General features: G+C 37.8%; 1 protein-coding gene across 4 annotated transcripts in view; it reads left to right on the forward strand.

Annotated features, from left to right (window-relative positions):
- The window catches only part of CDK14 (cyclin dependent kinase 14), a 332773-nt gene that overhangs the window by 159042 nt on the left and 158498 nt on the right, over positions 1–15233 (forward strand). For all 4 annotated transcript variants that reach the window (XR_011093764.1, XM_068673922.1, XM_068673924.1 and 1 more), the window contains one exon: positions 10835–10958. Coding sequence is in view for 3 of the 4 variants with exons in the window: in XM_068673922.1 (XP_068530023.1) it covers positions 10835–10958 (124 nt within the window). In the remaining variant the exon portion in view is untranslated. The remainder of the gene's footprint in view (positions 1–10834; positions 10959–15233) is intronic.

The following is a 15233-nucleotide window of genomic DNA, read 5'->3' on the forward strand; positions in this document are numbered from 1 at the left end:
TCTAATATAGTTTTAAGTATACCTGTCCCTGAGAATGTTAAACCAAGTATCCTGATGAAAAAATGTGGTTAGGTGCCTGCAACTTCTCTATTAGCTAGAAGGAAAATTGGCAAAAAGTAATAGTTTCAGTCCACAGATTCTGTTAGCTCCAAATACAGAGTTGTATACATCTTTTGGTAGCTACCAAGGCTGTATATCTACCATTTATTTATAACTATGTTAATATACTGTGTGATATTACAACTAGAGGTGAGGAATGAGAAAAGATTCCTCACCTCTAGATGCAATAAGTCCTGGTTTATAGTAGGCGCAGACTCCTCTTCTCTAGTTTTGAAGATGTCTTTTTTAGTTTTTCCAAAAGTGAAGGTAGGCAATGTATCTTAAGTACATGGCCCCACATGTAAGTTATGCCCTGTTCTGTTTCTGGTGGAAGCTACTGCTGCAGCCTGGATGGAGCTGAGAGCTGCTGTCTTTTGTAGGAGCTATCTTTTGTGTGGAGCTCGCCAAACTCCAAAATGTGGTGGTTGTGGCAAATGGAGGTACAAGGCTTACTCCTGACTGTCCTGACACATCATTCTGGTCCAAACTGAAATCTGTACTGCAGGCTTCCTCTGCTACTGCTCATGCCTCTTGGACCCTTGAAATATCTGGGTTGCCTCCTACAGAAGAAACTCAAGTGGTCACAGCAGCAAACCGACTGCCAGTTGCTTTTCATGATGATCTTCATTCTGATTTGTGCTTCTTTCTGTCTGGTACAAGGCCATCTCCCCCAGCCTTTTGCCTTTTCTTCTGGGTTCTCCTGAGACACTGTTTGCAGCTCTCTATAAATGTCTCTTGTTTTGTAAACTTATAGTTTAATTTTTAAATACTTTTTTCTACACTTCAGCACATCCTGTGAAAATGTATCACACTGCTAAAACTTTTTTTTTTTTTTTACCTTTGAAATAGTAGCTCTATTTAACCATATCTTTTACTTCATTTTATGGCATTCCTAGCTGCATTTCATTTTTATCTACACATAAGATCATTTTTTCATTTGGATGTGTTTGTTGTAGCTGAGTCAATTTTCTGTAACTCCTATCATTGGTGAACAAGTGGAATGTAGGCTCGCATCTGTCATGCCTGCATTGCCTGTTTGCATCCCTGCCTTAAAAATAAATATATTTATGAAAGCTGTTTTGCTTTTTAATTAGTGATGCTGCATTGAAATAGCTGCAGTCTTTTGGGAAAAGCATCCATAGTTTTTTCTCTCTGCCTTTTTTTCTCTGCTGGCAGCTTTAGAGGTAATATTACTTTTTATGAGCATTTGACTTCAATAAAATATCTTTGACAAAATAAAAAGACACTTGCCCCTGACCCACCATTCTGCAATCTGTGCAACACCAGACTGAGTGACAATGTGGTTGTCAACCAGACAAAAACTGTCTCTGTCTTTTAAAATCACTCGCTAAATCTTTTACTTCAGGCAACTTGGCTCCTATCATCTACTGTGACTAGAGGGAGAAGGAACTTCCAGTTTGTTCTTCTTCCAGCTAATATTGCTGCTCTGATTTGTTCTTCTCCCTGGACACCTTTTTTTTTTTCCCAGGGCCAAAAAGCAATAAGGAGAAATATGCAGGTCCCGTTGATGAACTTTGCATGCAGGGAACAGGAATATTTAGCCTTCTCCCAGGAGCTCTTATCCATCTCAATTCTGAGCCTTCCTTGTTCCTAGGAAGAGAGATGCAGCGGTATTCCATGTACAATTTATGGGCATGTTTTGAAGCAAAACCTGAACCAGCCAAGCCCTATCTCCACCCACAACCTTCAGAAGTGTGTTTTACACTTGTCTTTACTCGCTATAAGACTGAAGGTCTGTGCCAGAGAAAATAACTCACTTCAAAGGTGGCATGTGATATCTGTGGCAAAGTATGGGTAATGAATTTCCAATGACAGTGCTGTAAACTTTTGTACAAATATGCTTAAAATTAAGAAAGAAAGGGGAAACAAAACAAAACAAAAAACAACAACTAGTTTCAGTCTTAAAACTATTACAAAAACAGATTAAAAGAAAAATAATTAATAGGCATTATCGGAACATAATGGGGTGCTTTAACATTTTTCTGTGCTAAATGCTCAAAAAGAGATCAGTCAACTTTTTAGTGCTCTGAGTTAACAAAAATGAACAAAACTCCTGAATCAAATGTGCCAAAAATATTGGATTTATTAAATCATGGTTTTATTACTGGCCTCCTAAACAAGGTGAAGTGTGGGATGAATTGAAAATGTTGAAATACAGTGAACATTATGTGATGGTATCAAAAATCTCAGGCTTACTCTGGCACTTCAGTCACTTGCAGTATTCATTTATTCTTCTCCATACTGCAGTGCTGTGAACATTATCCTTAGCTAGTGGTTGTAGTTTTTAAAGTAGAATCTGTGCTTGACAAGATGAATAATTTTGGCTCATTTAATGACTAATGTGAAAATTAATAATCTGAGTCAAAGCTATCGGGTAGTTGTCATCATATGTCTTTTGTAAACATAAATATTTGTAATTGAATTGATTACTGTTGTAGAATAATCTGAATCACAAAGGATAGGGGAGCATTCAGAACAGGGAAGGATTAGGTAACATGTTTAAGCTACACAACATTGAATTGGATGTGCAGCTGCTGAAACTTTGGCAGTAGCAAAGCATTACAGGCTCTTGCTAAAGGCTCTTGCTAAGCAGAAACTCCATTCATGATTAGTAATATATAAAAACATATGCTTGTAACTAAAGCATAGTATCCAAAAAGTATGATACAAATTATACTTTTTTTTTTCCCCTGTATTTTTGGTGTGGCCTCCCTGTTGTGCTTCTGTTTTCTTTCCATCACATGATTGGTTTGTGGTATGCTTTGAGGGAGATGTACGCTGAACCACATGCAGGACCTGCCCTGCATCTGTGTGGCACAAATGTGGGACAAAGTGATGTTGGAGAAGTTGTGGCATGTGAGCACGTATGTGTATGTAATTAGTGGTGTCTGACCAGAAGGTTGACTGCTATAGACTTAGGTACACTGGAGCTGGGCAGGTAAATCCTGATAGTCTATCTGGCTATGGTGAATTTTCATATCTTGTTTCACCCATCTCATTGACTCCCAGCAATCTGGCAAAAACAATCTTTTACTCTAAAGTGAATACATAGTATGGTGGTCCTTTTAATTTTATCAGTCATTACTGGAAGCAAATCAAATTAATGTCACGCTTTTGAAATCCCCTACTCACTGAAATTAGCGATGCTGCCGATGTAGAGCTGAATTAAAAATGTATTCAAACAGATATGCTAAGTAGGAAGCGAGGCTGCTTAATGTGGTTGAGAAGTTGCTATTTTTCATTCCTCATTCAGAGAACAAGCAGGTGTACGGCAGACAGAATAATGTTATGCCAAATTAAGGTTGTCTTTTACACATGGCATTGAGAATTGATTATTTAAATTAGACTTTTTAGTTATCAGACATTAAATATGGCATCAGCATTTCACTCTACTTTATGTCAGTCTTGTCACTTCAAGTAATGATTTGATAATATGCACAACTGTGAACAGTAAATGCAGAATCTTTATCAGTGTGTTAAAATTCACGCTAGAAGAATGTCACTTTTATATTTACTGCAGTGAGAAATGTGTGCAAACCCTAAACTGAAATGAGTGTGTGCATGTGTAATTTATTGTCTGTATGAACATAGTTCACATATGGCAAAAAAAAAAAAAAATAGGGCTGAAGAAAACACTTTCTTTCTGTGTCTAAAAATTGTTGAGGCACCAATTGCCACCCTGACCTAGTTCAGCATGGGAATGAGTTGATACAAGGGAGAAAAGGAGATTTAATTATTTCATTAGAATTGAATTTTATTTTTACATTTGCCATTCAGGAGTAAGAATCTGAAAGTGTCTTCTACTTATTGAACATTAGCAGATGACTCTAACTGATCATAAGGGAGTGTCTTTATATTCAGTTAATTAAGCACACCTTCCTCCTTGCAAATGACTGTAGTTGAACCCAAAGGGGAGAAAAAACGATTAAAAGAACATCAAAGAGAATAGAAGTTAGCCAATTAACACTTTACAGTCTCTTTTCTGTACAGTTCTGCTTGCCAGTAAGTAGAAAAGTCTATAATATATATATATTAAATTTTATGATCTATATTCCCAGTGGCTGTATTGTTATGTATTTCTTCTTGAAACTGTCTTTGGTAAGACTCTTATGTAAGGAAGGCAGAAGCAAGTTAGAAGCCTTTAAAAATTCTTTTTGGAGAGAAGTATTTTAAAATTCTTTTTGAGAGAACTCGGTTTCAGGGAGGTCAAATAGAAGTAACTTTAATTGAAATAAAGCTTATTATGATTATCAAAATCAATCTGATTCAAATGGATAACTTTTTTTTTTTTTTTTTTAATTCAGATAAGTTCCTTTATTCTTCAGGATGCAAACTCATCTCAAGTTAACACTGTCCCTGAAATTTCTTCTTGTGTCTATTTAAGCAAGAGAGTCTACAAAGCTTTGACCTAAAAAGTTCAGTATTTCCCCAGGACATTTTTAGAAGTGAAAAGTTGCATTTTATCTTGTGGGTATTATCCTGTTTGGAAAGAGATAATAGAGATAATAGCAAGCCAGCAGTGGTAGAAAAAAAATAAATAAGAAATGCTTTATCAGCTTTTGACTTGCTAGCCAAAGTCACACAAAGAAATATATTTCTCATTGCCTCGGTGATAATACATCTTACCAGGTAGTTTTTTTTTTTTTTTTTTTGTATTGTATTGGTTTAAAACAACTGGATCTAAAATTCCCAAGCAACATAGTAAACTCAAACCTAGTTGAGCATAATGTTCAGTTGAGTTTATTTCTAAGGCTGTGTGTACTGCGTGGATTCATTATCTCCTTTTGCCTTTGTAAATAGCCAGTAATTCACAGAAGCCTTATCCTCTGGAGGATAGGGAGAAGTATGTTGGTTGCAATCATGAGGTGTCCAGGGTTGGGTTACTTTTACAGGTATTTTTAGATTTGATGGCCTATTAAGACTGAGTATGATATCGATTGATGCTGAGTACACACTAGAGAATTCAAATTATTATGTGATACCCAGCTGGTGTGCTTAAATATGTACAGCAAGCAGGAGCATGTGTGTTATTGGTGACGAGTGATGTTAAAGCTTATGCAGTATTGTGTATTACTTTTTGAAAGTAACTATGCTAATGCAGCAATATGAGCTTGCTAAAGGAGTGGTACATTAATCTTGTCTTGTTTTCAACTTTCTTCTGAACCACTCAAGGTCCAGCTTAGCTCAGCTCCATTTGTGTTCTCTTGCCGCAGAGAGAACAGAACAAAGATTTGGACTTCTGTGCATCTTCTGTTGTCTAAAAGTTTCCGTGTAGCTTTCTACTTTTGTATCTAGGCCCAGGTCCTGTATTCCCACAATAAAACATGTGGTAAGGGAGCTAATTCAGAGAATCATTCAGAAATCATTCTGTGCCATCAGGAAAAGATTGTTCCTCACTGAAAAAAGTCCCTTCAGGGGCTTATTAGCTTGCCCTCTTGGGCAGCATCCATACTGTCCTCGGTGCCTCAGCAGATACTGTGTGGAAATGCTGTTTCCCGAAGGATCTCTCTGGGCATGTTGTGAATTTCTTCCTGCTTTTCAGGTACCCCAGCATCCTTTGCCAGGATCTCTCTTTACCATCTCTGGGAATGGATAGCAATGATGTGGAGTCATCTAAGCAGTTCTACACAGATGATCTGTACATGAGCATCCCCCTTTATCATTAGATTAGTCAGAGCTGCCTGAACCAAAGTCAGAAAGCATTAACTCCCATCATTCCCCTTAGATGTGTTTTGGATGGCCTGTGTCAGTGTTTAGTTTACAAGCTCATTTGGATGAGAAGAGCTCAAGATCCTATGTGACATTCAGAGGCCAACAAGATAGTAAAACATTTAGCTGTATGTGATCCATCTTGCAGCTGTTAAATGTGTGCATTTAATGGTCTAGCTTGTACGCTTGCCCAGACTCATGAAAAACACCATGAAAGCAGGGATGTTAATCCAGGCAGCTGGCAAGTCTTTCAAAAAATTTCATTGGTTTAAACAGGCATCTGGTCAAATGTTACGTGTAGCTCGAGTGGCCATCCAGGACTTATACCTTAAAGACTACATTTATTTGCTGTAGGTGCTGCTATTTTTGTGTAATGGAGGTTTTTCTCTTGTAAGTTTCAAGAACAGCTAATAGTCACAGTCCATAAACTCCAGATTAGCTTTGACCTACATGCAGTTTTCTCATTGTGACAATGAAAATTCTTCATTAGAATATGTAGTTCAGACTAAAGTGAAAGCTGTGTAACTGTTAGGGTAGAAAATATGTGTTTGTTTGTTGTTGTTGTTCCCCTCCCTCCCCCCACGTATCCTCAATAAACAAGACCTGAAACACAAATATACATATTGTCTGAATATAAAACTGTTAAGTGTTCTCCTGCAAGATGAAGCCATGCCAAAACCCTGATTGCTATAGACTAACCTCACTTCTCTTTTCTTTCTATTCCAATTTTCATCACAATGACCCTTGCCATTTTATGAGTCTTTCATTTTATTGCTAAGCTGCCTTTTTCACTAACTATGCAAACAGTATACAAGTAATGCCCTAGTTTGTTTATCACAGGATATTTGATGGTTATATAGCTTTGTTTATGATGATGCAAATATTAAAGCTAGTAACATATAAGCTCAAAAACCACAAATCTGTTCTGTAACATTTCTACTTTCACAACTAACAGAAGGGAAGCAGAGAGGTTTCTCAGGGAGAGCTTTCCTCAAAGACAGCAGAGGGATCTTGTCTGAGAGAAAGCAAAACTATTTCCTGAGGCTTCAGAAATTATTCTTTCCAATTCATTTTTTCTTCTTGTGGAGCAGGGAACACTTGAACATAGAGAGGCTCTTCTGCTATTCTCGCTTTCCAAGCAATCTCAAGGGGCACACAGTTTGCAAAATGTTGTACAGCCAGGACTTAGGTTTGTATTTTTACTTAAATAATAGAATCATAGAATCATTAAGGCTGGAAAAGACTTCATAGCCCTTCTCTGGACCCACTCTAACAGATCAACATCCTCCTTGTGCTGGGGTCCCCAGACCTGGGCACAGCACTCCAAATGAGGCCTCACAAGGGCAGAATAGAGGGGCACAGTCACATCCCTCAACCTGCTGGCCGCTCCTCTTTTGATGCAGCCCAGGATGCAGTTGGTCTTCTGGGCTGCAAGCACACACTGCTGGCTCATGTTGAGCTTTTTGTCCACTGCAACTCCCAAGTCTTTCTCTGCAGGGATGCTCTCAATGTGTTCTGCTCCCAGTCTGTGCTCATGTTTGGGATTGCCCCGACCCAGGTGTAGCACCTTGCTGCAGAGTTCTTGTGCTCTAAGGAAAACATCCTTAAAGAGTTGCCAGCTCTGTTCAGCTCCTTTGTCCCTACGGACAGTGTTCCAGGGAATCTCATCCACTAGGTGTTTGAGTAGCTTGAATTTCAGTCTTTGGAAGTTCAGGGTCCTGACCATGTCCCTTGTGACCATGTTCAGGGTCCTGACCATGTCCCCGTGTGGCCACATCTACCCTTTCCTTAAACACTTCCAGGGGCAGTGACTCCACCACTCCCCTGGACAGCCTGTTCCAATGCCTAACCACTTTGAAAATAATTATTTTTTTCCCACCTGAACCTTCCATCGTGCAACTTGAGGCCATTCCCTCTAGTCCTGTGAGAAGACTGACCCCCAGCTCCCCACACCTTCCTTTCAGGTAGTTGTAGAGAGCAATAAGGTCTCCCTTGAGCCTCCTCTTCTTCAGACTAAACAATCCCAGTGCCCTCAGCTGCTCCTCACAGGACCTGTGCTCCAGGCTCTTCACCAGCTTCGTAGACTTTCTCTGGACACATTCCAGGGCCTCGATGTCCTTCTCATAGTGGGAGGTCCAAAACTGAATACAGTACTTGAGGTGCAGCCTCACCAGAGCCAAGTACAGGGGGATGAGGTGCGGCCTCACTAGAGCCAAGTACAGGGATCACCTCCGTGGTCCTGTTGGCTGCACTATTCCTGATACAAGAAAGGATGCTGTTGGCCTTCTTGGCTACCTGGGCACACTGCCGGCTCATGTTCAGGTGAGCATTGACCAACACCCTCAGATCCTTTTCCTCTGTACAGCTTTCCAGCCACTCTCCCCCAGGCCTGTAGCGCCGCATGGGGTTGTTCTGACCAAAGCGTAGGACCCGGCACTTAGCCATGTTGAACTTCATCCCATTGGCCTCTGCCTGTCGACTCATCCTTTCCATGTCCCTCTGCAGGGCCTTCCTGCCCTCTGGCAGATTGACACTTCCCCCCCAACTTGGTGTCATCTGCAAACTTAGTGAGGGCACACTCAATTCCCTCATCCAAGTCATCAATAAAGATATTAAAGAGGATGGGCCCCAACACTTACCCCTGGGGATCACCACTGGTGACCAGATGCCAGATTGATTTCACTCCATTCACCACCACTCTCTGGGCCTGGCCTTCCAGCCAGTTTTTAACCCAGCTAAGAGTGTACCTGTCCAATCCATGGGCTGCCAGCTTCTCCAAGAGGATATTGTGGGAGGTCGTAAAGCAAAGGCTTTGCTGACGTCTAGGTAGACTATGTCAACAGGCTTTCCCTCACTCACAAGGTGGGTCACCCAGTCATAGAAGGAGATGAGGTTGGTCAGGCAGGACCTGCTTCTCATGAACCCATGTAAAATCTTTTCACGTTTTAGTATCACCAAAGTAAAACAATGCTGATTGGGAAAGGAGAAAACAAAACTTGACAAAGTTTACCCTGTAATGAGTTGAAGGTGATTTTTCCCCTTCTATTTCACACAGTGTATGTGAGAGAGTTAACTGACTTTTGTGGAAGTTCTTCATGAGAAATATGTCTAACAGTTTGGAACAAACCTATGTTCCAAAGCTGTCCTCAAGAGCAGATGTTTATTCTGTTTAGCTATGAAATTGCTGGTTTTTTTTTTCTTAGTACAATGTGTCAAATCACTTGACGCTTTGCATTAAAGCCAAATGAAAGACTGCATTAATTAATATATTTTGAATTACAAAGATCGCAGTGCTGTAAGACAACATGATGCTTAAAAATAACTGTTGAAGTTTAATGTCATTGAGTTAGTTTGGCAAAATGGCTATTTTCCATATCTTTTATGAAAAGAAGTTGGAAGTTATTTAGTAGAATTTAACTTATATTTTAAGACTGTAATGAAAGCCATTTCTGCTTCCTGTCTTTAAAATAGTTTTTGTGTACTGTGAGTTCCATTTTAACCACAATTCAAAAAGGAATGTGCATGTTACTTATGACTTTCCTGCTATTCTTTCTTTTGTTTCTGTATTTTGCTCTTAAGTTTCCTCAGCACATTGTTAGACTCAGCCTTGGCAAGAAGGTGATTGATATGGCTCTTTGTGCCCTGGCTAAATAGCTACACATACAGTGTATTGTGTCTGCACTTTGGGAAAAAATGAAATGCAATTAAATTCATTTCAACTTCAGTAACATGACATTTCTGTTTCTTTCATGTCAGCCTTTATTCTCTTCTATAATCAGATTTTGTAACCCCTTTTATATTGTCTCCTCACACAGCAGTCACTAAATAGGATGCTTGTGTTGCAAGTTAATTAGACATTGTTATGTGCTCAGGTTGCCTTTTCCCAAATCTTTGGTGTGGTTTCCACAGCTTCCAGGGGAGCATGTTTCACCAGCTGGTGAGCTGTGAGGCATGAGGTCCATTCATTCTTGAATCTTCCATTTTGGGCATTACAAATGCTTGTTCTGTTCCAACTCGGAAACGGTAGTACTTCTTTAAATATTTCATGCAATAGGAATGATCTATGTATTAGGAGAGATTTTTCAGAACTGCAAAGAAAACTCCTAGGAAACAATTAATCACCCTTTGTATTGACAGAAATCTGCTAGTGAATGATTTACAGCCTTTACAGCAGGTGCCACTAGAAGAGTGCAGGAGAATGATGGGAGAGGAGTTGAAAAGGGGAGGACAAAAGATCTCCATCATCCAGCTCTTTGTTCATAATTGTAAATTACAAAAATACAAAACATCAGTGCTTAGCTCTAGGGAAAGCATTTGTAGAGTGCAGTGAAGAGTTAAAAAAACAAACAAACAAAAACATGAGAAATGAGTTAGGTTCTTATTTAAATTTAAGACTATTATAAGTAGGTTTAAACAGTCATCTTTTTGTTCAGTGTGAATTGTCATTTCTTAATGAAATATACATAAGCAACTCCCATAAAAGACTTTGAAGGGGAAAACCTCTCATACTTACAGATTACCTTGGGTACGCAGGCATTATTGTTATACTATTAATTTCTTTGTTTTAGCTCCAATCCCATCCCCCAGCCTTATCTCCCCATCCCTATCCACCCTGTACTGTTGTTTCCTATAATTAGGGAAGATACACATCTGTCTTCAGGCTACCACGTAATCTCTAAGGCCATATGGGTAAATGGAATATAATTATAATTTGGTAGAAATCGAGCCTTCTGCACATGGGTATATTGCTCTTATTCTTTTTAAAGAAGGCAAATTGAATCTACAATATAGTAGGGCTTGGAGAATGAAGTTAGTCCTTGCAAAGTACATATTTTTTAGATTGAAATTTCATTGTGTTCAATTTGGGTGGGGAATTACGCAGTTTGGGAGGAATTCTAACACAATGTTACCACAATATGCAAGCACCCTGCATATTGTGAAGAAATCAGCTGTGGTTATATGCAAAATATTAACAGAGGTCATTTTTTGTCCCCCTCTTTTTCAGTTATTTTTATTTCAGTTGCTGCGAGGACTGTCTTACATCCACCAGCGTTACATTTTGCACAGGGACCTGAAACCACAGAATCTTCTGATCAGTGACACGGGGGAGTTAAAGCTGGCAGACTTTGGTAGGCAAGCAGTTAATTACAAGTCTCTTATAATGTTGTAGGAATGTCAGACAGATGGTTCCATTGATTTCTCTTCCCCCCACCCTATTCCTTAGACACACCTTCTTCATTGTAGATAATTGCACATTTTTCTCCTGAGCGAAGAAATTGATTATGGTCAACAAAATGCTTGATTAAAAGGCAGCAAGTGAAAAACAAATATATACTCCTGTTCTCACCACGAAAATAATGCTGGAAGTATTTCAGTTTTACTTGCCATGAGACCTCTGAATTAAAATTCAGAACCTTTGAAAAGAGAGATAGAGAGAGAGAACTGACGAAATACAGGATATGTGAAGAGCATAGTCACTTTGTGCAAGCAGCTCTAGGGTTGTGGAGATCTGGAAGTAGGATTAACTTTCATAAAATTATGATTGATTGAAAGAGACTGAAAGATTTAAGACTATTTATTCTTTCTAAAGATAAAAGGAAACTAAGATCATCTGGACTGCTTTCAATATCCATTCTTAGTCCCTTATGGGGAAAAGCCTTATGTGAAGTATAGAAGCAGGAGAAATTGTCCACTGAAAGGTTAGCCCTTTTTGATATATATGTATATATATACGTATATATATATTTAATTTTGATCTTTAAATACTTTTTAGTGACTACACTGGAGATGTAATCCTTCTTCTGAAAGTTAACATGAATACAGATGTGGAAAATGGCAGTATTTTTCTTTAGTGATTTTCAGAAAATGTTGTAGGAATTTCTTTTTTTCCAGTAGGTCAACTTGTCAGCTACTGATTCCAGCAGAACTTCTGAAGTAAGCTGAAAATATGACCTATCAGCTTTTTTGAAATGTCTTTTATTTTTATGACTGCTATCCACATCAGGCTTCTCATTTCATTCACCAGCAGTAATGAGGAAGCCTTATGTGCTAATTGGCAATTTCACTGTTAATGTAGTCCTGGTTTTTGTCTTTTAATTAGTATTACTGCAATTAACAGCTCAGTATGTATTTGCTGTGCTGGAGAATAGAGCAGAAATTCAGGTGGACGCTCCACAAGAACTTGATTGTGAGGTGATTAAAGAAACAGTATTAGAAACAGGAATAATTTATTTTTACATACCATTTTCTGTGGCTGTTTTTCAAAACCTGGAGGATGCAAAAAGTTTCTTAAAGAAATGCTTAAAAAAAGCATTCCCGCATCTTGTATTTTACTATAAGATTTCATTTCTTAAATACTTGAAACAAACAAATCATTAAGTGTTTTTGTTTGCAGTGAAGTATGAATTAGTCTTATGTTGATGATATTGTGCTGTTTGAAATAGATGTTTTTGTTGTATTGTTGTTGTGTATAATACACTGTACAGTTACCTGAATCCCAAATATCCCCTTATTATATATCCTTCAAGAGATTATTATGACAGTGCTCCAGCTTTGGAGGATACTGAAAACTCTGACCTTACAAACTCCTTTGTTATGTACAGTGTCTCATATGATGTGGTTTTTTTTTTTTTTTTTTTTTCCCCGTTATTTCTTCCCCCACCCCTCAAGCTATATGGCCAATTTGAAGCTATTAAAAAAAAAAAAAGTCCTTCAAGAAGAATTAATCTTTTGAAAATATCTCCCTTGAAAATAATCAACTATAATGAATTAGTAATAATAATAATAAAATAATCATCTATCAGATACAGATATAGTCAATCTGTTATAATTTCATGTCTTTAGTTGTTTCTCTGACTGTAGTCTCTCCTGGGCTAGAAACCCATTTAAAATCAGTTAGTGTATATAGTGATGCTGATCCTCATCTAGGACTGCAAGACATTGCTGTATATTACCAGTACTCAAATAAATAAAGTTAATAGCTCTACTTTGGTTAAATTTGTTGGTTAAATCCTGCTCCATGTGTGGTATAATGAAGTTCTATCCAAGCAATTTGACAAACATGAAGTGTCAGAGCAATAAGTCTTGGTTCTTTATGTTTTATTATAATGTTAATGTGAAATCCCTGGAAAACCATTTAAAAATGAAGAGAAGATTAGAAATTTGAAAAATTCAGTGACCATTGCTTAATTCCACAGTAGCCAGCCCTTTCCTTGAGCTAGGTCCAGTAGCCTTCCTTTTGTGGCTGGGTACAAGAGGCCTTCAAACTTTTCAGATGTGTTTTTAAGAAAACAAACAAACAAAAACTTTCCCCAGCGCTGCTAAATTCTTTGTTGGAAATGTGAACCGGTCAATGTGATGCCCAACTCAGACGTACAACTGATGTTCATGTTGGCTGATGTTCAGTAGAATATAAGAAAGCTTGGGACATTTATGTTGCTTATGTGCTTTCACCTTGTTGTAGTAGGAAATGGAGCTCTCACTTCTAAGGACTTTTTTGTACCTCAGTGCAGCATGAGGCTAATGTTCCTTTGCCAACATCAAAGGCAATATTTTCTCAGCTTTGTGTTGGCAGGAATTAAAGATTGACCATTATGTATTATTATGAAATGAAGAATAAAGGTGTAAAAGTAAAACTAGAATGAAATACCAAGTAATAGGCATGTGAATGTATAATGTAGTGAGGATTTTTTTCTGTTGTAAGTTTGTTTTGATGTAACAGAAACACCTGCATAACCCCCTCTTATTTACTGAGAGAAGATTATATGACTCCATATTTTTTTTCAAGTTGTATTTTCTTTCATGGCTAATGAACTTGTAAAATTCAAAACCAGATGGGTTAAATTTCTCTGAGAAACAAGATGAAAAATTAGACGTGATGAGGTTAAAGTTTAAAGGGTTGTGACCTCTTTCACTGAAGGCATGAGAAATGAGAGCATAAACATGTGCATGCACATATACATGTTCACGAATGCATGTTTACCTATTAAAACACTGTACCATTAGAGCCCATCTTCCACTTTCCCAGTATGAAAGACTCTTCTTAAACAAGATGTAAGATACAGTCTTGCTTCTCTTTACATTTTTCTTCCGCAAATGACTAATTCATGATAATGGCTTGGAAAGGAAGTTGATTTAGATTATATTTTTGATTAATTACATGAGAAGTGGTATGGAAATTAGAGAAATGGGTGCTTTGTTTTAGAATTCACTCAAGGCAGAAGAGAACTTATCATGAAATCAGTTTCTGACAGAGATAGCGTTGACTTTGCTAGCAAAATAAATATAAAATCCTAGAGCAAAGGCCTTTTAGTCTCTAAGGACAAGACCTTCAGATTTTGTTTCATAAGTTTATAAAAAATCAACAGCTTGGCTGAAGGTTTTTAATTTGGCATCAGGCTTATTTAATCTCCTCAGTGTGGGATATCAAATACTTAAAAGCAGGCTGCAGTAGATCATAGTTCTTGAATAAACAAGGTAAAAGAAAGGCTATTCATGTCTGCCAGTGCATTGCATTGCAGCTGAAGTGGAATCTTTGAATAACCGTGGGCATGTGTTTTTCTATAGCACAGCTCCCAGACATAGATACTCCACTGTGTGGGAGTGCCTTTGTTCAGATGAACGGGAATTTGCTTTACTGTTCGTTGTGCTATAGTTGCTATGAAATGAACATTTATGAGAAGACTCGGCAGTAAAATGAAAAGGGATAACAGAACACAGAGACTTTATCAAATTAAAAATTGATGAGGTATAAAAAATGGCTTCCTTGAGAAGACATAATAGGGAAGACTACTTCTTGAATAATTGTTGCTCTGAAAAATAGTCCTTGAATTCTATTCTTGCGTTCTTTTTTTTTTTTTTCTTCAATCTAATTAAAATTCCAGAGGAAATTAAAGTATATAGGAATTTTCCTTATGAAATTAAATGCAAGAGTTATTTTTGACCCTGCACTGTGAATTTGTCTAGCTGTCTGTAGTTTTGGTTATTTTCTCCTGTACATATGTCTGTCTTGAGTAGAAATAAAGTATTAAAAACCTCTAATGAGTATCACCATAAGCAATTACAAACTTAAATGAACAGAGCCTTGTGCTGGATGTTAGCCACCACATAGACTGGGCTGTGTAACTGTTGCTTAGGCTTTGATTAGTTATTTCTTCACTTTTAATTTTTCTGTGCACTATTCACAGATGTATTTATTTGGCTTTTGGATGTGTATTGACTTTAAAAAAACAAACAAACAAACAAAAAACAACTTGGAGCCTTTGTTTAGGAAAATCATTGAGCAACTTTAAAAGCAAGGTGTGTTTCTAGAGCAAATGCATTTATGTTAGAGTGTCAAGTGGCTGTACAGCAGTGGATAGGAGCATGAACCCAAAGACTGAACACTAAGAATATCTTATTTTTTT

The sequence above is a fragment of the Anas acuta genome, chromosome 2 (assembly GCF_963932015.1).
Source record: "Anas acuta chromosome 2, bAnaAcu1.1, whole genome shotgun sequence".
Lineage (NCBI taxonomy): Eukaryota > Metazoa > Chordata > Aves > Anseriformes > Anatidae > Anas > Anas acuta.